This window comes from Vicugna pacos, chromosome 19 (genome assembly GCF_048564905.1).
Source record: "Vicugna pacos chromosome 19, VicPac4, whole genome shotgun sequence".
Lineage (NCBI taxonomy): Eukaryota > Metazoa > Chordata > Mammalia > Artiodactyla > Camelidae > Vicugna > Vicugna pacos.
The window spans coordinates 37,594,809-37,607,367 of record NC_133005.1 but is presented as its reverse complement, the minus strand read 5'-3'; the positions used below and the strand labels follow the sequence as shown (position 1 = coordinate 37,607,367).

Here is a 12,559-nt window from a genome sequence, read left to right as displayed (position 1 = left end):
GGAGGTGCTTCACTGCCACTAGAACCATGTAGAGATTAGAGGATGGAGGATGGCCCGGGAGCTCTGATTTCATGTAGTGAGATCAGTGATTGGGAATATTCTGTGAAAATAACAGAGCAGCCACACATGAAAGTGAGACTCTGGATTCCACTGTTTTTTAAATAGTTAAAACTCATCGTCTCTTCATAAGAGTAGTGATTTATTAAACACACGCATTAAAGTTCAACTTCTCAATAGATTAATTTCATTGTCATTAGATCCCTAGATTTAGGAGGCATGTGCCTTTTACAGAATAAAAGGAATCCCCAAAAGACTGCAGTTTCTGATGTAAAGCCATTTAATCGCAAAGACCACTTGGATCCTAGGTATCCTATTTATTTGCTCATACAGCTTCTTGTATATAATTTTTGATCATTAGGCATAGTTTTAAAGATATTGTGGTGAAGGAGATGGGTTAGCAATGAAGAGAAATGTATTACAAAACAACTCTTAAAGGAATAAAGTGACTCTTAAAGGGGAAGAATCCACATCCTAATCCCAGTTTAAGAGGTATCGCTGAAACATCATCCTACCACAGTCATAGTCCTTCCCATAATCCCAGAACACTGCATTAATTTGGCATCATTGGCATACATCTTTATTTAGTGTCTACTGATAAAACTTGAAAACATAAAAAGGTGCCTGAAACACAGTAGATTGCTCAATACATACTTGTTATTGAATGAATGTTACTACCACCAAATTCTCCTTGCTTCAGACTTATTCCATACTTTTTCTTTGAATTCTTATGGCAACTGTGTGGGTAGAAGAGGGCATAAACTAATTCCTCTCGGGTTCCTCCAAGGATTGTGCTTTCTGTCATCTTATATCCACTTAAAAGCTTGAAAAACCAAAAGGTGGGGTAACCTTAAAGGAAGCCTGAGGGGAAAAATGTGGGTTCCAGGTATAAAGCCCTCTGGCATTGTAGATCCAGGTGGCCCTAGTTGCCAGAAGAGCAAAGTTATGCTGAACTGCCTCTCCTAGCTTTCTCAGAAATAAAGACAGCAACAAAAAAGAGTTAGAAATTGCTCCCTTCCTACTCACTGAGACTTCTGTTTTTTTAACCTCAGTAATTTTGAAAACGGGGAGCTCCTGAAGAAAGTGATTGGGTTCACCCACAGGACTTCCCAGCTCCTGTCTCTCTTTGTAAATCTGACGAGCTCTGCCTTTGGCCTGCAATCCATCTGAAGTTAGATGTGCATTCGCCCATCCTGAGTGTCTAACTGTGACCTCAGTTGGTAAAAGCTGATTCCCACCAGCGTGGTCTCGATCCTGTAGTGCCTAGTTCCTGTCTTAACCTAGCTTACCAGGGTTCATCCTGGAAGGACTTAGTTTATTATCCTACTTAGTTTATCCTGAGGAATTTATTTAGTAGATTTCAGGAAATAGAAACTCTTCATAGACATTTTTGAGGAATTACCAGTTAATTACATCTTTCTTGTTACCTAGTTTATATTGTTGCTGCATCATCTGTCAACTCTGCTATTCCAGTATTTGAAACAGTTTCTCCTTTTTCCACTTTAAAAATAAATTTGAGAAAAAATTTTAAACTACCAACAACAGGAGGTTTTGCTTCACATGATTTACCTTACCATATTTTTATAATTTCTGATAGTATGATAGGAAAATTATTCTCTAAAAGATACTAGTAATTCATTTTCAAAATTATTGTAAATTATTTACTGAATATTTTTATGACCTTTCCAGTTCAGGACAAATATATCATAATCATTAACTGGGAGAACTTTTTAGTATGCAAAAGGCTAGTGAAAGTTTTAGATTTTACAAATACTAGGGAACTTTTTGAAAGGTCAGGAAACATGTAGGCAAGTGTATTTATCCAGGTGTTCATATATATTTTAATTTCTTATAGGTTATACCGGAAAGAAGTTTTACAGAAATTAATAGAAAAATGTGTTTCTAAAGGCTACGTCTTCCAGATGGAGATGATTGTTCGGGCAAGACAGCTGAATTATACTATTGGTGAGGTATGGTAAATAGTATGTTGTATTCCTCGTAAAGAAACAATAAGGTTTAGGCTATTTATAATAAAAGGGTTAACTTTCATTAACTACTAAGTAAGTGTGGAAGGCTTCCCGGTGTTTAGAATGTCCATGCAAAAGGATGAAAGTTCACATTCCTTTCAAATTAATATATTTGACTTAAGATTTAAAACATTAACAGAAGGCAGCATTCCCTTTTAAATAAATAAAAGTTAGTGGTGTCCTCTTCATCCTTGCCCTTTATTCTGACCACTCCGCATTATGAGATGAGTCAATCTGCTGCTTTTCCCCTTGCCTCAGCCAGCAGCCACTCTACTTAAAAAAGAATGATGACTCCTCTCATCTGCCAGTTGCCTCTGAGTAAATGAAAAAGGCAGGAATTAGGGGAGCAGAGGAGGTTTGTTAATATTTACAGCTAGCTAGTAAGCTCTTAGGGAAGACTCTCCTTATTTAACAGACTATCCTTTTTTAACACCGATAGTCTGATTCAGAGCAAGAAATAGCTAAGTAGGATGCTACTTCTCTCGTGGATGTTACAAGATTTTTAAAACAGTGACAGCTCAATTTGACGGACTACTGAAAAAAATTGGTGTAAGGCCATTTTACTTTTTGAGTATACTTTCTCCTTGAAGCTTGATTAAAGCAACCCAATATTCAGGATCAATGCTTTTCGAAACAGTTGTAGATTTGGTTCATAGGACCTATTTACAGAAAATAAAATGCATGTATACTTTTTTATTATTTATTTATTTTTTTAAATTGAAGTACAGTCAGTTACAGTGTGTCACTCTGTGGTGTACAGCACCATGTCCCAGTCGATTTTTAAAACTTGGGAGGTGCACACAATTACTGTAACAATTCCCTAGTTTCGAATTACCTGGGAGGACTTGCTAACAGAGGACTAATCTTGTTTCCCTTATGTTAGTAATTGTTGTATACCTGCTGTGTTTCCTTTCTACTGGTTTTTGGAGACTGACTTAACATATATTTTTTTAACTAGGTTCCAATATCATTTGTGGACCGAGTTTATGGTGAATCCAAGTTGGGAGGAAATGAAATAGTCTCTTTCTTGAAAGGATTATTGACACTCTTTGCTACTACATAAAAGAAGGTTATTCATTTACACTTAATCATGTTCATTTCAATTTAAACATAAAAGAAGCCTGGTTGCTGATTTTTCTAAAATGTACTCTTAGATCATAAATCATAAGGTAAGGTAGATTTCATGCAAATCTTTTTTCCAGAGAAACTCCTTTTGTCGAATTAAATTAGAAAAGTGAGCAATGTTCTCAGTTTTTATTTATATTTTGCTGTATTAAGACCTATAAATAAATGTATATGGGATTTTTGCATAAAATATTGCTGCTTTAATTAGAGTATGTGAATGCAGGATTCCTTACATGGGAAAGATTTTTTAAATATTCTTTATAGAAACTGGATTCGTAGCTCTGGATTCATACCTAATGTCAGAAGTAAGAGAAGTGCTAATTATATTCATTAAATATATGACTATGAACTGAAAAAGAAATACACACCTCTGCCCGTTTTTTAAAAAGTGTTTCTAAAATTTCTTAAACCAGATAATACATTTAGAGCACAGTTTTAGAGTTTGGTTTTTTTGCAACTGTTGAGTTGGTGAAGCATTTCATCTGTCAGGGCAAGTGTATATAAAATACATATTGTGAATTGGCAACAACTTAACGGCAGTTGATTGCATAGCTGTTTTTTTCTCTTCTGAGCAGTAACAACTTTCAGTAAGAAAAATACTGATGACATTAAGGCATAAAGTTAGCTGCCTGGTAATTTTTAAACATCTTAACTATATAAAGATTTTTTTTGCCTCAAAATAATTTGTTTTCATATTATTTCAGGAAAGCATACATCTTTACTAATATGACAAAAATCCCCGCCTTATAGCTCTTCTGTTTGTTCAGAAAACCCTTCTGCCAGTTAAAATGCAGGTTATGTTGTTCAATAAAGCCAGCACAAATACTGTTTACCTACCTTCTCTAAGTAGGTATTTCAAAAAAGATCAGTTTCTAACTATAGCATAGCTTTTAGATCATGCATATCTTTTATTTTTGAGTAAGATACACTTTGAGCAAATAAGCTGACTATCAAGTTGACTTTCCTTTGTAAGTAAAAGAAAGAGGCATCTCTAAGTTACTCAGTGAACAGTATTACTAGTACTACATTTTCCTGGCTTAATTTGACTGCTAAAGAAATGTAAAGTCTGATATTTCCATTTGCATTTCTAACAGATTCTACCAAAAATGAATACCAGAGTATAAAACCTTTGGTGTCATTTTGACCATTGCCTAGTCTCATAGTTGAATCCAAAGGACACATCACAGTAAGGACCTCTGTTCTGTTTCATGCAGAGCTATACAGCTGACCCAGCACAGACCACCTTCCTGAGGGAAGTGACTTCTCTCATCAAGAACCAGAAAATTCATCACCACTGATGTAAAATTAGTTTTATGCTAACGTAATAGAAATACAATACTTTTTTGGAGTGTTTAGATCCTATTATTTTTCATCTAAATCCAAAGTTTAATTTTCATTGTTAACTCTGTGGAGCAGAGATTAAGTACCTCAAAGAATCATGTGTGAAGTATTGCTTTCCCAGACCTCACTAGATACTTTTTGTTGCTTTTTAAATCTTTTTTTGTTCTTATTTCCACAATCATTACAACACTATCACTATTAGCATTTACTGTAAAGTACTTGAGCAATGAAAACTTTCACCATTTGGAAGTTATTTAGAAACGAATCTGGACAATTTAGATGCATTTTTTTTAGTAAATGTGGTGACTTAAACACTGTAAAATTTTTAAAAATATTTACATGTGAATCCAGCATCCCTTTTTACTTTGTAAATGGGGCCAAGGATGAAATCCAGATGTTTCCCCTTGGTATTTGTATTATCATTGTATGAAATCTAAGCTATCTAAGGAAAACTAAACTTAAGATAAAATTATTTTGCTTATTTCGTATTAGTTCTTGTTTGTCTTCTGCAGCATGTAATTAGATTCATCTTTGTTTCTCTAAGTCAAATGTTTTGGGTACCCCTCCCCAGCACCACCCTTTTAAACTTTTTCCAGCTATTGTTTTCCCTTGAAATGCTGCTTTGACTTTTAAAGATATATTTTAATCACAATTTCAGAAATTAATGGAATACTGTGTTGAATGAAAGAAAACAGCTTGTTATACCTGCTAACTGAATCAGACATTGAGCTATATGTGACCTCAATTTGTATTTTCAATTGAGTTGGAAATTCTTTTGGGATGTTAGGAATGGCTTGACTATTTTAACTTGAAAGTTAAGAGAAACAGCAAAAGATAAGTGTATTTACAGAGCACATCTTAATAGGTTTGGTTAATCCTTCACAATTGACATTTATTACTTTCCAGTATGTTTGGCCAGTGATAGACACTCAAATGCACTGAACTATAAAAGGTGGATTCAAGAATGTTGAGAAGATTATGTGTCGGTTGAGGTTGACCTAAATTTACAAAGGTAAACTGTCCACGTGCTATCTTAGGCTGTCCCAATTGTGAGGGCACTAAGAGTGACTGTCGTTGGGACTATAGTCTAAGTGTGGTTTTTAAGGCTCTTATGGAGACCCATTTGGTAGCATCATTTCTCATCCTTCGGCTTCACCAGGCCAATGGCCTCAAAACGCTAGGGATCCCATTTGTTTTTCTTCAGGCCAAAGAGAAGTGTCCATCATTGACTTGGAAGTAGGTCCAGCCGCAGGGCAACAGCCAGCATTCTCTAAAACACAGGCTTGTCCACTGAATAGCCCACCCCACCAGGAAGGGGTCGAGCATCATCTCAAGTCGGTGTGTTAAGCACGAGGCCCTCACACCTCATTTAGGGCAGGAGGCTTCAGGAATGACCGGCCAGGTGTTCTAGCCCTTCCCGCTGTTACGCAGCCCTTGAGAGCGCGGGCTTCCCTGCACGTGGAGCCGCGGGGCTGTCCGCACGCCCCCTCCCGCCAGATGTAGTCCAGGCCCAGCTGGGTCTGCGCAGGGATCCCCAGCACGGCCACCTGACTGAGTGCAGGGTGTGCTACGGCCCGCTACTTGTGCCTCCGCCGCCGGCGCTGCGGCCAGAGGAAGGCGCCCGCCCTGCACACGGGCCATGGAAGCGCACTGCGGCCATTATTCGCGGCGCCTCCTAGTGGGTCAATGGCAAATCATCTTGGTTCTCGCGAGAACTCCCCCTGAGTGGGGATTATATAATTTCTCTTAGGCAGGGATGGGGTTACTGGTGCCACCCTCCCTCAGAAAAAGTTAGGTGCAAGTACAGGTGGGAGTAAGAGTTGTCTCTGGGGGATATGGGGGACAGGGGTACTGTCCCCCCACTGCCCCCCCACTTAGCTGGACAATGAGTCCTCTTATGCTAATGATGTACTTACGTCACTTCCGCTCTTTCTCGGCCGCCATTTTGGCTAGGGCAGGTTCGGGGACTCGCTCCGAGGCGCTTGTATTGTCTGCCGAGGGGAGACGCGGGATCAGCCCCCTCCCCCGCCCGTTGCCGCCACCGCCTCCGCCGGCCCGGTCTCCCCTCCGCCGCCCGCCGGGATCTATGAACTGAACTCCCGCCCCCCCCCCGGCCGCCGCCATCTTGTGCCCCCTCCCCCTCCCGCGGGCAGCGCTAAGGGGGATTTTGGCGTCTCCTCAGATACAGCTCCCTCTCTCGGTCCCTGCTGCTGAGGAGCGAGAGGAGCGCGGCCGCCGCCGCCCGCCTGCCCGCGCCGGTGAAGCCGCCTCTCCCACACCCTCCGTCTCCTCCCTCCGCCCCTCCTTTGTCTGCACCGCTCGACGACGCTGCCGCCGCCGCCCGCGCGGGGACTGGAGGGAGCCGCTCGCGCCGCCGCCGCCCGCCGCTCTGCTGCGCCCGCCGCGCCCCCCGGCAGCAGCCGCGGCCGCGGCGCGAGCCGGAGCCCGCCGAGGCCCCCGAGCCGGAGCGCGACGAGGCCCCGGGCGCGCCCTCGCCGCCGCCACCGCCGTGCCGCCGCCATCCGCCCGCCGCCGCCGCCGCCGCCCGGCCCCCGAGCACGCCGGCCCCGCGCGCGCCTCGAGGCCGAGTCAAGGTAAGCCCGGCGGCCGCCGCGCGCGGACCCGCGGCCCGGTCCTGCTCCTGACCCTCGGCCCGCGCGGCTCTGGCCGGCCTGCCCCGCGGGCGCATTGTTGTTGAGATTGCCAGCCCTCCGACCGCACACTCTCCTTTGCATACTCCGATGCTGACGGACCGCCCGCCCAGGCGCGGACCGCTACCCGGGCTCTGCTCCGGGGTTCGGGCGCCTCCTCCTGCAGCCCGACCCCCCTTCCCCGCCCCGCGAGCCCGCGGAGGCCAGCAGCCAGCCTTGCCACCCGAGCTTTGCCGCTAGTGGCATCTCTCTCCACCCCGTCCCCAGCAAGAACCGAGCTTCTCCCATCCTTGGAATTAATCCCTTCCTCGCCCCCCAAACGAGCCCCCCACGCACACCTCAGTGCCTGGGACGAGCCTTCTGTCTGGTCTACCCACCTTTAGCTGGGGGAGGGGGGACAGTTTTGGGGGGCGGGGAGCATGCATAGCATGGAGTGAAAGTCTTTGCCTCCCCTGTGCAATCCTTCCTCCCCAACATGCCAGCTCCCCTCCTGACCTGACCACGGATTCTTCCACCACCCCTTTTTCTCAATCGCAGCTGCCTGGTCAGCACGACCTCTTAGGTGCATTCTGAGCCTCAACTTTGCAGTATGATGGTAAAAAATGGAAATCCAGAAAGCTGCGAAAGATTTTTTTTTTTTTTTAGTGCAATGAATGGGGAGTAGTTCTTTGAGCACCCTTTTATTCACCTCTTCTTTTCTCTGGGCTGCCAGCCTGCCTTCCCCTCCCCCCCCAACCTGGATGCCTGTCTGCTGGAAAAGGCGCGATTGCTTCTCTTCCTCTTCTGCCCAAGATCAGGCGCTAAGGTCTAATATTCTTTTTAGCCACACACACGCCCACACTAAGTCCTCTGGATGTTCTTGCATTCCTCAATTCCTCTGGATAGTTCTTGCCATAACCCCATTTCTCAGACAAAGGCTTAGAAGGGAAAAAGAATCAAACTGGTTCCTGTGTTTGCCTTTTTAATGCTGTCCATCCCTACACAGCCAGTCCTTTCCCTGATGCTTCTTGTGCCAGGGTCTTGAACCTTCAAAATGAAAAAGAAAAAAATCTCCTGGGTAGCTTGATACAGTTTCTTTATAAATCTGCATTGTTGCTTCTGGTTTATGGCCATGAAGAAAATACCAGCCCCCACCCAAAATGCACCGCAGCCAAGTCGGCTAAAGGCGATGAGTGTTGGAGTCAGTAGGGGGCGCATTCCCTGCACTGGGTAAGGCTGCAGAGGGGGGAAGGGCCCCAGAGCTAGAACAGGATGTGCTTCACAGCGCCTTCTACAGACCATGGGAAAATGGACCCAGCAAGACACACTCTTAGTTGGTGAGCTGACAGCAACATGGTGAAGGATTAAATGAGTCAAGAGCAGTGATTTTCTTTTAAAGAATTCACCCTGCATTTTAGAAGTTCTCTCTTTTTACTTTTTCAAAACTGTTGACCCTTAGACAATCCACATTTGTTCTTGAAGAATCACCTTGTCACATCGTTGGTACACAAGATTTCCCTTTCTCTGGAATTCTTCCACCTTAAGCTTTGAACTTGTCACCATATCTTTCCAAGATCAGATGGTAAAGGGGAAAGTTTAAAACCTGAGAGTAACGGATTTGGGGGTATTGCTGATTTACATCCCTTCTTCATGACCCCAATCTTTTCAACTCTTTGAGAGTTAAAAAATCTTCCTTGAGGGATATTAGATTTTAGTGGGGTAGTATTTTTATAAGCATGCAGATGGGTGTCATGATTTGCAAAGCCTTGTTGGTAAACATTAAGCCCGTGTTGAGTTCTTCATTGTCAAACTCAACAGAGTTGATTGGAAAATTTTGTTATTTTCCAGCTTTGGACTTGAAATTGCCATTCATTATCTCAGTAGCCAACTGCCTTTGCAAAAGTGTTGACACCGGTCTTCTGTGAACACCCACCTTCTTAGGGTGTGTTGATTTCTATAGATTTTACTCCTCTTGTTATTTCCATAGGTGTGAGATGCACAATGCGAAACCTAGGCCCCAGCTTTTGCACCATGATGCACAGGGTTGTACTTTTTGTACTGAACTGATAGGTGGCCTAGTGGTTATGCCCTGTACTACCATTTTGAGGATCTGGACTCCGTTCCTGCCTTGCTCTTTGGACCACATTGTCAATTCACACCGGTGGGTATATTCATTTTGGAGGGTGGGAACTTCAGCAACAGGGAAGCCAGAGACTTCTTCCTCCTTGGTCACCACCAAAGCCAACACTTCCAAAATTTCAGCCTAGCCACATTCCTCAAGGAACCGGTTAGAGCTGATTGGTTAGAGCTGGTTGTAGACATGGGTTCTGAACAGAGAAAGGACTTAGGACTTACTCAAGAGAAAATTTTAAAGTTGCTAATAACTGTTTTAATCATTTGCACTCTGCACTCTTGTATATAAAATGTGTTAAGTATTCAGTTACTGTTACTTTGATGACCCCAATCTCAAGAGTTGCTAAGGTTTTAAAAACCTTGAGAATTCTCTGATCAGAACAGGTCTTTGCATAAACACGTACTTGCTACCAAAGATTGACAGTGGTTTTTGATACTCAAGGATACTTTGAAGACTTTGTTGCAAACTTTATAAAGATACACCAAGGTAAATTTATGGGAAAATGAATGGGTGGATTCTTTGATACATAGTTAACCAGTTGGTGCTTAAGGGAGAATTTACATTGGACATTTGCTACCAAGTAACATTTTGGTGAGTGAAAAGGAGGCAGCTTGGTTCAGGAATTCCATTAGAGGCTTAACTATGTTGCTTTTACAATTTTTTAGTAATTATAAGAATCAGATATTTAATCTAACTGGTATTTGTAATTTTTAAGTACTGTTTAGTATTTCTTAAAGTTATAATTTTGACCTGTATTTGATACAGAGCTATATGAATTTTTAAATGATTTGAATACAACTTCTCATGAGGATATGTTTGAGGTAAAGTTTATAAAGTTGTTTTTGTTTGATTTAGCAAAATTATACATAAAATACAATGTTAACTGATGTCCTTAGTGGTAATAGCCATTTTCCCCCTACAGGAAAACTTGCTGTGAGCTCTTAGAAAGCATATATTCTGCAGTTTCAAAGGTTTCCTGATTTTGGCATTCAAAAAAAAAAAAAGGTGAAACAATTGGGCCTGAAGGCTGGAATTTAGGTAAATTGTGAGGGTTCATTAAAGTATGATTAAAAAGCCTCAATTAACTGGAGGGTGGGAAATGGGTATCCTGTTTAATTGAACTTTAAGTATAAATTCCCTCTTTGTCTTGGCCCTTATTGAAAATTTCTTAACACTACCTCACTAGAGGCTGCTATGCTTTGAACTAAGTCTTTGCTTTTTGGTTCTTTCTCTATGGAAAATAGAGATTGGGCTGTGAATCTCTAATGATCCCTGGTCCAGCTGATTCTGAAAGTCATTGGTTTTAATCATACCCAAATGTGAATGTGGATTTGTTTGGCTCAAGTCTCTCTTTTTTTCCTTAAACTAGAGTGCAGGAAAAGTTCTAGTACTATTTATGTTAAAAATAAAGTGTCACCATTTTCAACAGACTTTTAAGTGTCAAGTAAGTTTTTGATTACTATTATTTTGATGACCTAATCTCAAGAGTGCTAAGCTTCTAAAAATCTTGAAGATTCTCTGATCAGAACACACCTTTCCATGAACATGTACTTGCTCCCAAATAAACCAGTAGACTTTATCGAGTAAAAATGGATCTTGATTTTCATTTGTAACATACATGCATATATTTATTTATTATTTATATTTGATTGCTAAAAACATAATTTAGGTTCACTGTATGTTAAATTGTAACCACATATTTATACATCATGGGAAATATTAAAAATAATTCTTAGTGTTTTGAAAATTTAAGTATTTTGCAGTCTGCTGATGTTTAAGATAATATACGCATTCTGACTACACATTTAATTGTGAAAATTACAGTTTAATAAGGAAGATAGAGCTATTCTGTTATAAAGGAGCAAGTAGGGGTCAATACTTGGGTAGAGAAGAGATAAGAAAAACTTCAGAATATAAGTAATTTTTTTTTCTTTTGAGAACCATGCATAAATAACAAAATTGCATAAGTTGTAATAGACCTTGGCAGGTTGATTTCATTAATAGGTGGGCAGATGGGTATATACATATAAAATACAGTCCACTTTTTTAGAGTTAAAAATGATAGGTTAAATACAAAGTCCAAATATTGTAGATTAAGTGTGGGAACAGCACATTTTAATGCAGGAAAAACAATCAGAATTAAACAGGCTTTTTGAGGTTTTTTTTAATGACCTGTTTAAATCTTGATAAACTTTTTAAAAATGATGTGAAAGTACAAAAAATTCTTATTTTGTAAGATTAGAAGCTGATTTGTAGTTTACACCAAGGTGCCCAATTCTGTTGTTTTAATAAGCTAGTTGTTCAACCCAGACTTCCAAATGACTTCCACTTAAAAGCATGTCATGAAGTCTGTTGTGTGTTTCAGAATGTAAAACACTTTCCACAGGAGTTTAACTCATTTACTTGCCTAAGAGGCATGAACATTAAGAAAAATGTTTCTTTTTTATATAAATAATGTAATTATAGTTAGATTCACAGAGCTTGATGTGTTATTAGTATCACATAAACTTGCAAAGTTGTTCCTCCCCTAGTTTCATAAGAACTTGTGTAGTAAGTTTGGAGCAAATGCCGTATTTCTTGATGTGTATATATCACTGCTGTCCATTTTATGTTGTTGGTTTGGAAACTTGGCATTTGAAACTGGTATAAACCAAAGCCCCACACTAATTAACTGAATTGATATTTTCAATGGAGAAGCTGTTTCATGTTTACATGTTGGCACTTTCCACCTTGATCATTGAGACACTTTGTAAGAGAAGCCACCCATATTTTGCCCAGCATGAGTGGCCACAGTTCCATGTGACTTCATGATTTTTTTAATGTTTGTTTGCTTGATCCTGTTAATTTGAAAGTGAGGGAAAGGATAATTGTGCTCCCTCAGTCTCTTAGTGTCTTAGAACCCTTTATATCTTTATTTTGGTCATGACCGACCTTTGATGTCTTCCAGTTTGGGGGTCAGCTTAAATGAGAATCCGTATTCTGCTTCACTGGAAGGAGAAGGCTCTCTGCATATTACCAGGCTTCTCAAATTTGGGTGTGTGTGTGTGTGTGTGTGTGTATCTCAACTTGATTATATGGGGATATGTGTGTGTGTGTGTATGTGTGTATACACACACACACATACAAGAAGTTGCAGATAAAATGTGAGACAACTATGTAAAGTGAGTTTTGTTTGAGAAGCTCACATTTCTATTCTAATAAGTGTAAAATGCAATTTTTTTCACTAGTTCAGTTCTAGGTTCTCT

At 41.0% G+C, this 12,559-nt stretch overlaps 1 protein-coding gene and 1 long non-coding RNA gene across 13 annotated transcripts in view; one reads left to right on the top strand and one right to left on the bottom strand.

The window, feature by feature from the left end:
• Positions 1-12,559, top strand: part of ADNP (activity dependent neuroprotector homeobox) — a 51,351-nt gene that overhangs the window by 14,759 nt on the left and 24,033 nt on the right. The window contains exons 8-10 of one of the 9 annotated variants that reach the window (XM_072944398.1): positions 1,913-2,027; positions 3,043-3,153; positions 4,424-5,031. In XM_072944398.1, the coding sequence (XP_072800499.1) occupies positions 1,913-2,027; positions 3,043-3,147 (220 nt within the window). In that variant the 3' untranslated portion in view covers positions 3,148-3,153; positions 4,424-5,031. Of the gene's footprint in view, positions 1-1,912; positions 2,028-3,042; positions 3,402-4,423; positions 5,032-6,738; positions 7,145-9,167; positions 9,342-10,236; positions 10,353-12,559 lie in introns of those variants that run through there. The other 8 variants (XM_072944393.1, XM_072944397.1, XM_006206653.4 and 5 more) reach the window with 8 other exon arrangements.
• LOC140687460 (uncharacterized) lies at positions 2,177-6,962 on the bottom strand. Of its 4 annotated transcripts, none has more exons than XR_012061813.1 (3): positions 6,867-6,962; positions 6,467-6,541; positions 2,177-2,398 (listed from the first exon to the last, which is right to left on the bottom strand). It is a non-coding gene; the product is annotated as an uncharacterized lncRNA (long non-coding RNA). The 4 variants fall into 4 exon arrangements; XR_012061812.1 differs by lacking the exon at positions 2,177-2,398 and adding an exon at positions 5,413-6,271; XR_012061811.1 differs by lacking the exon at positions 6,867-6,962 and having other exon boundaries at positions 6,467-6,685.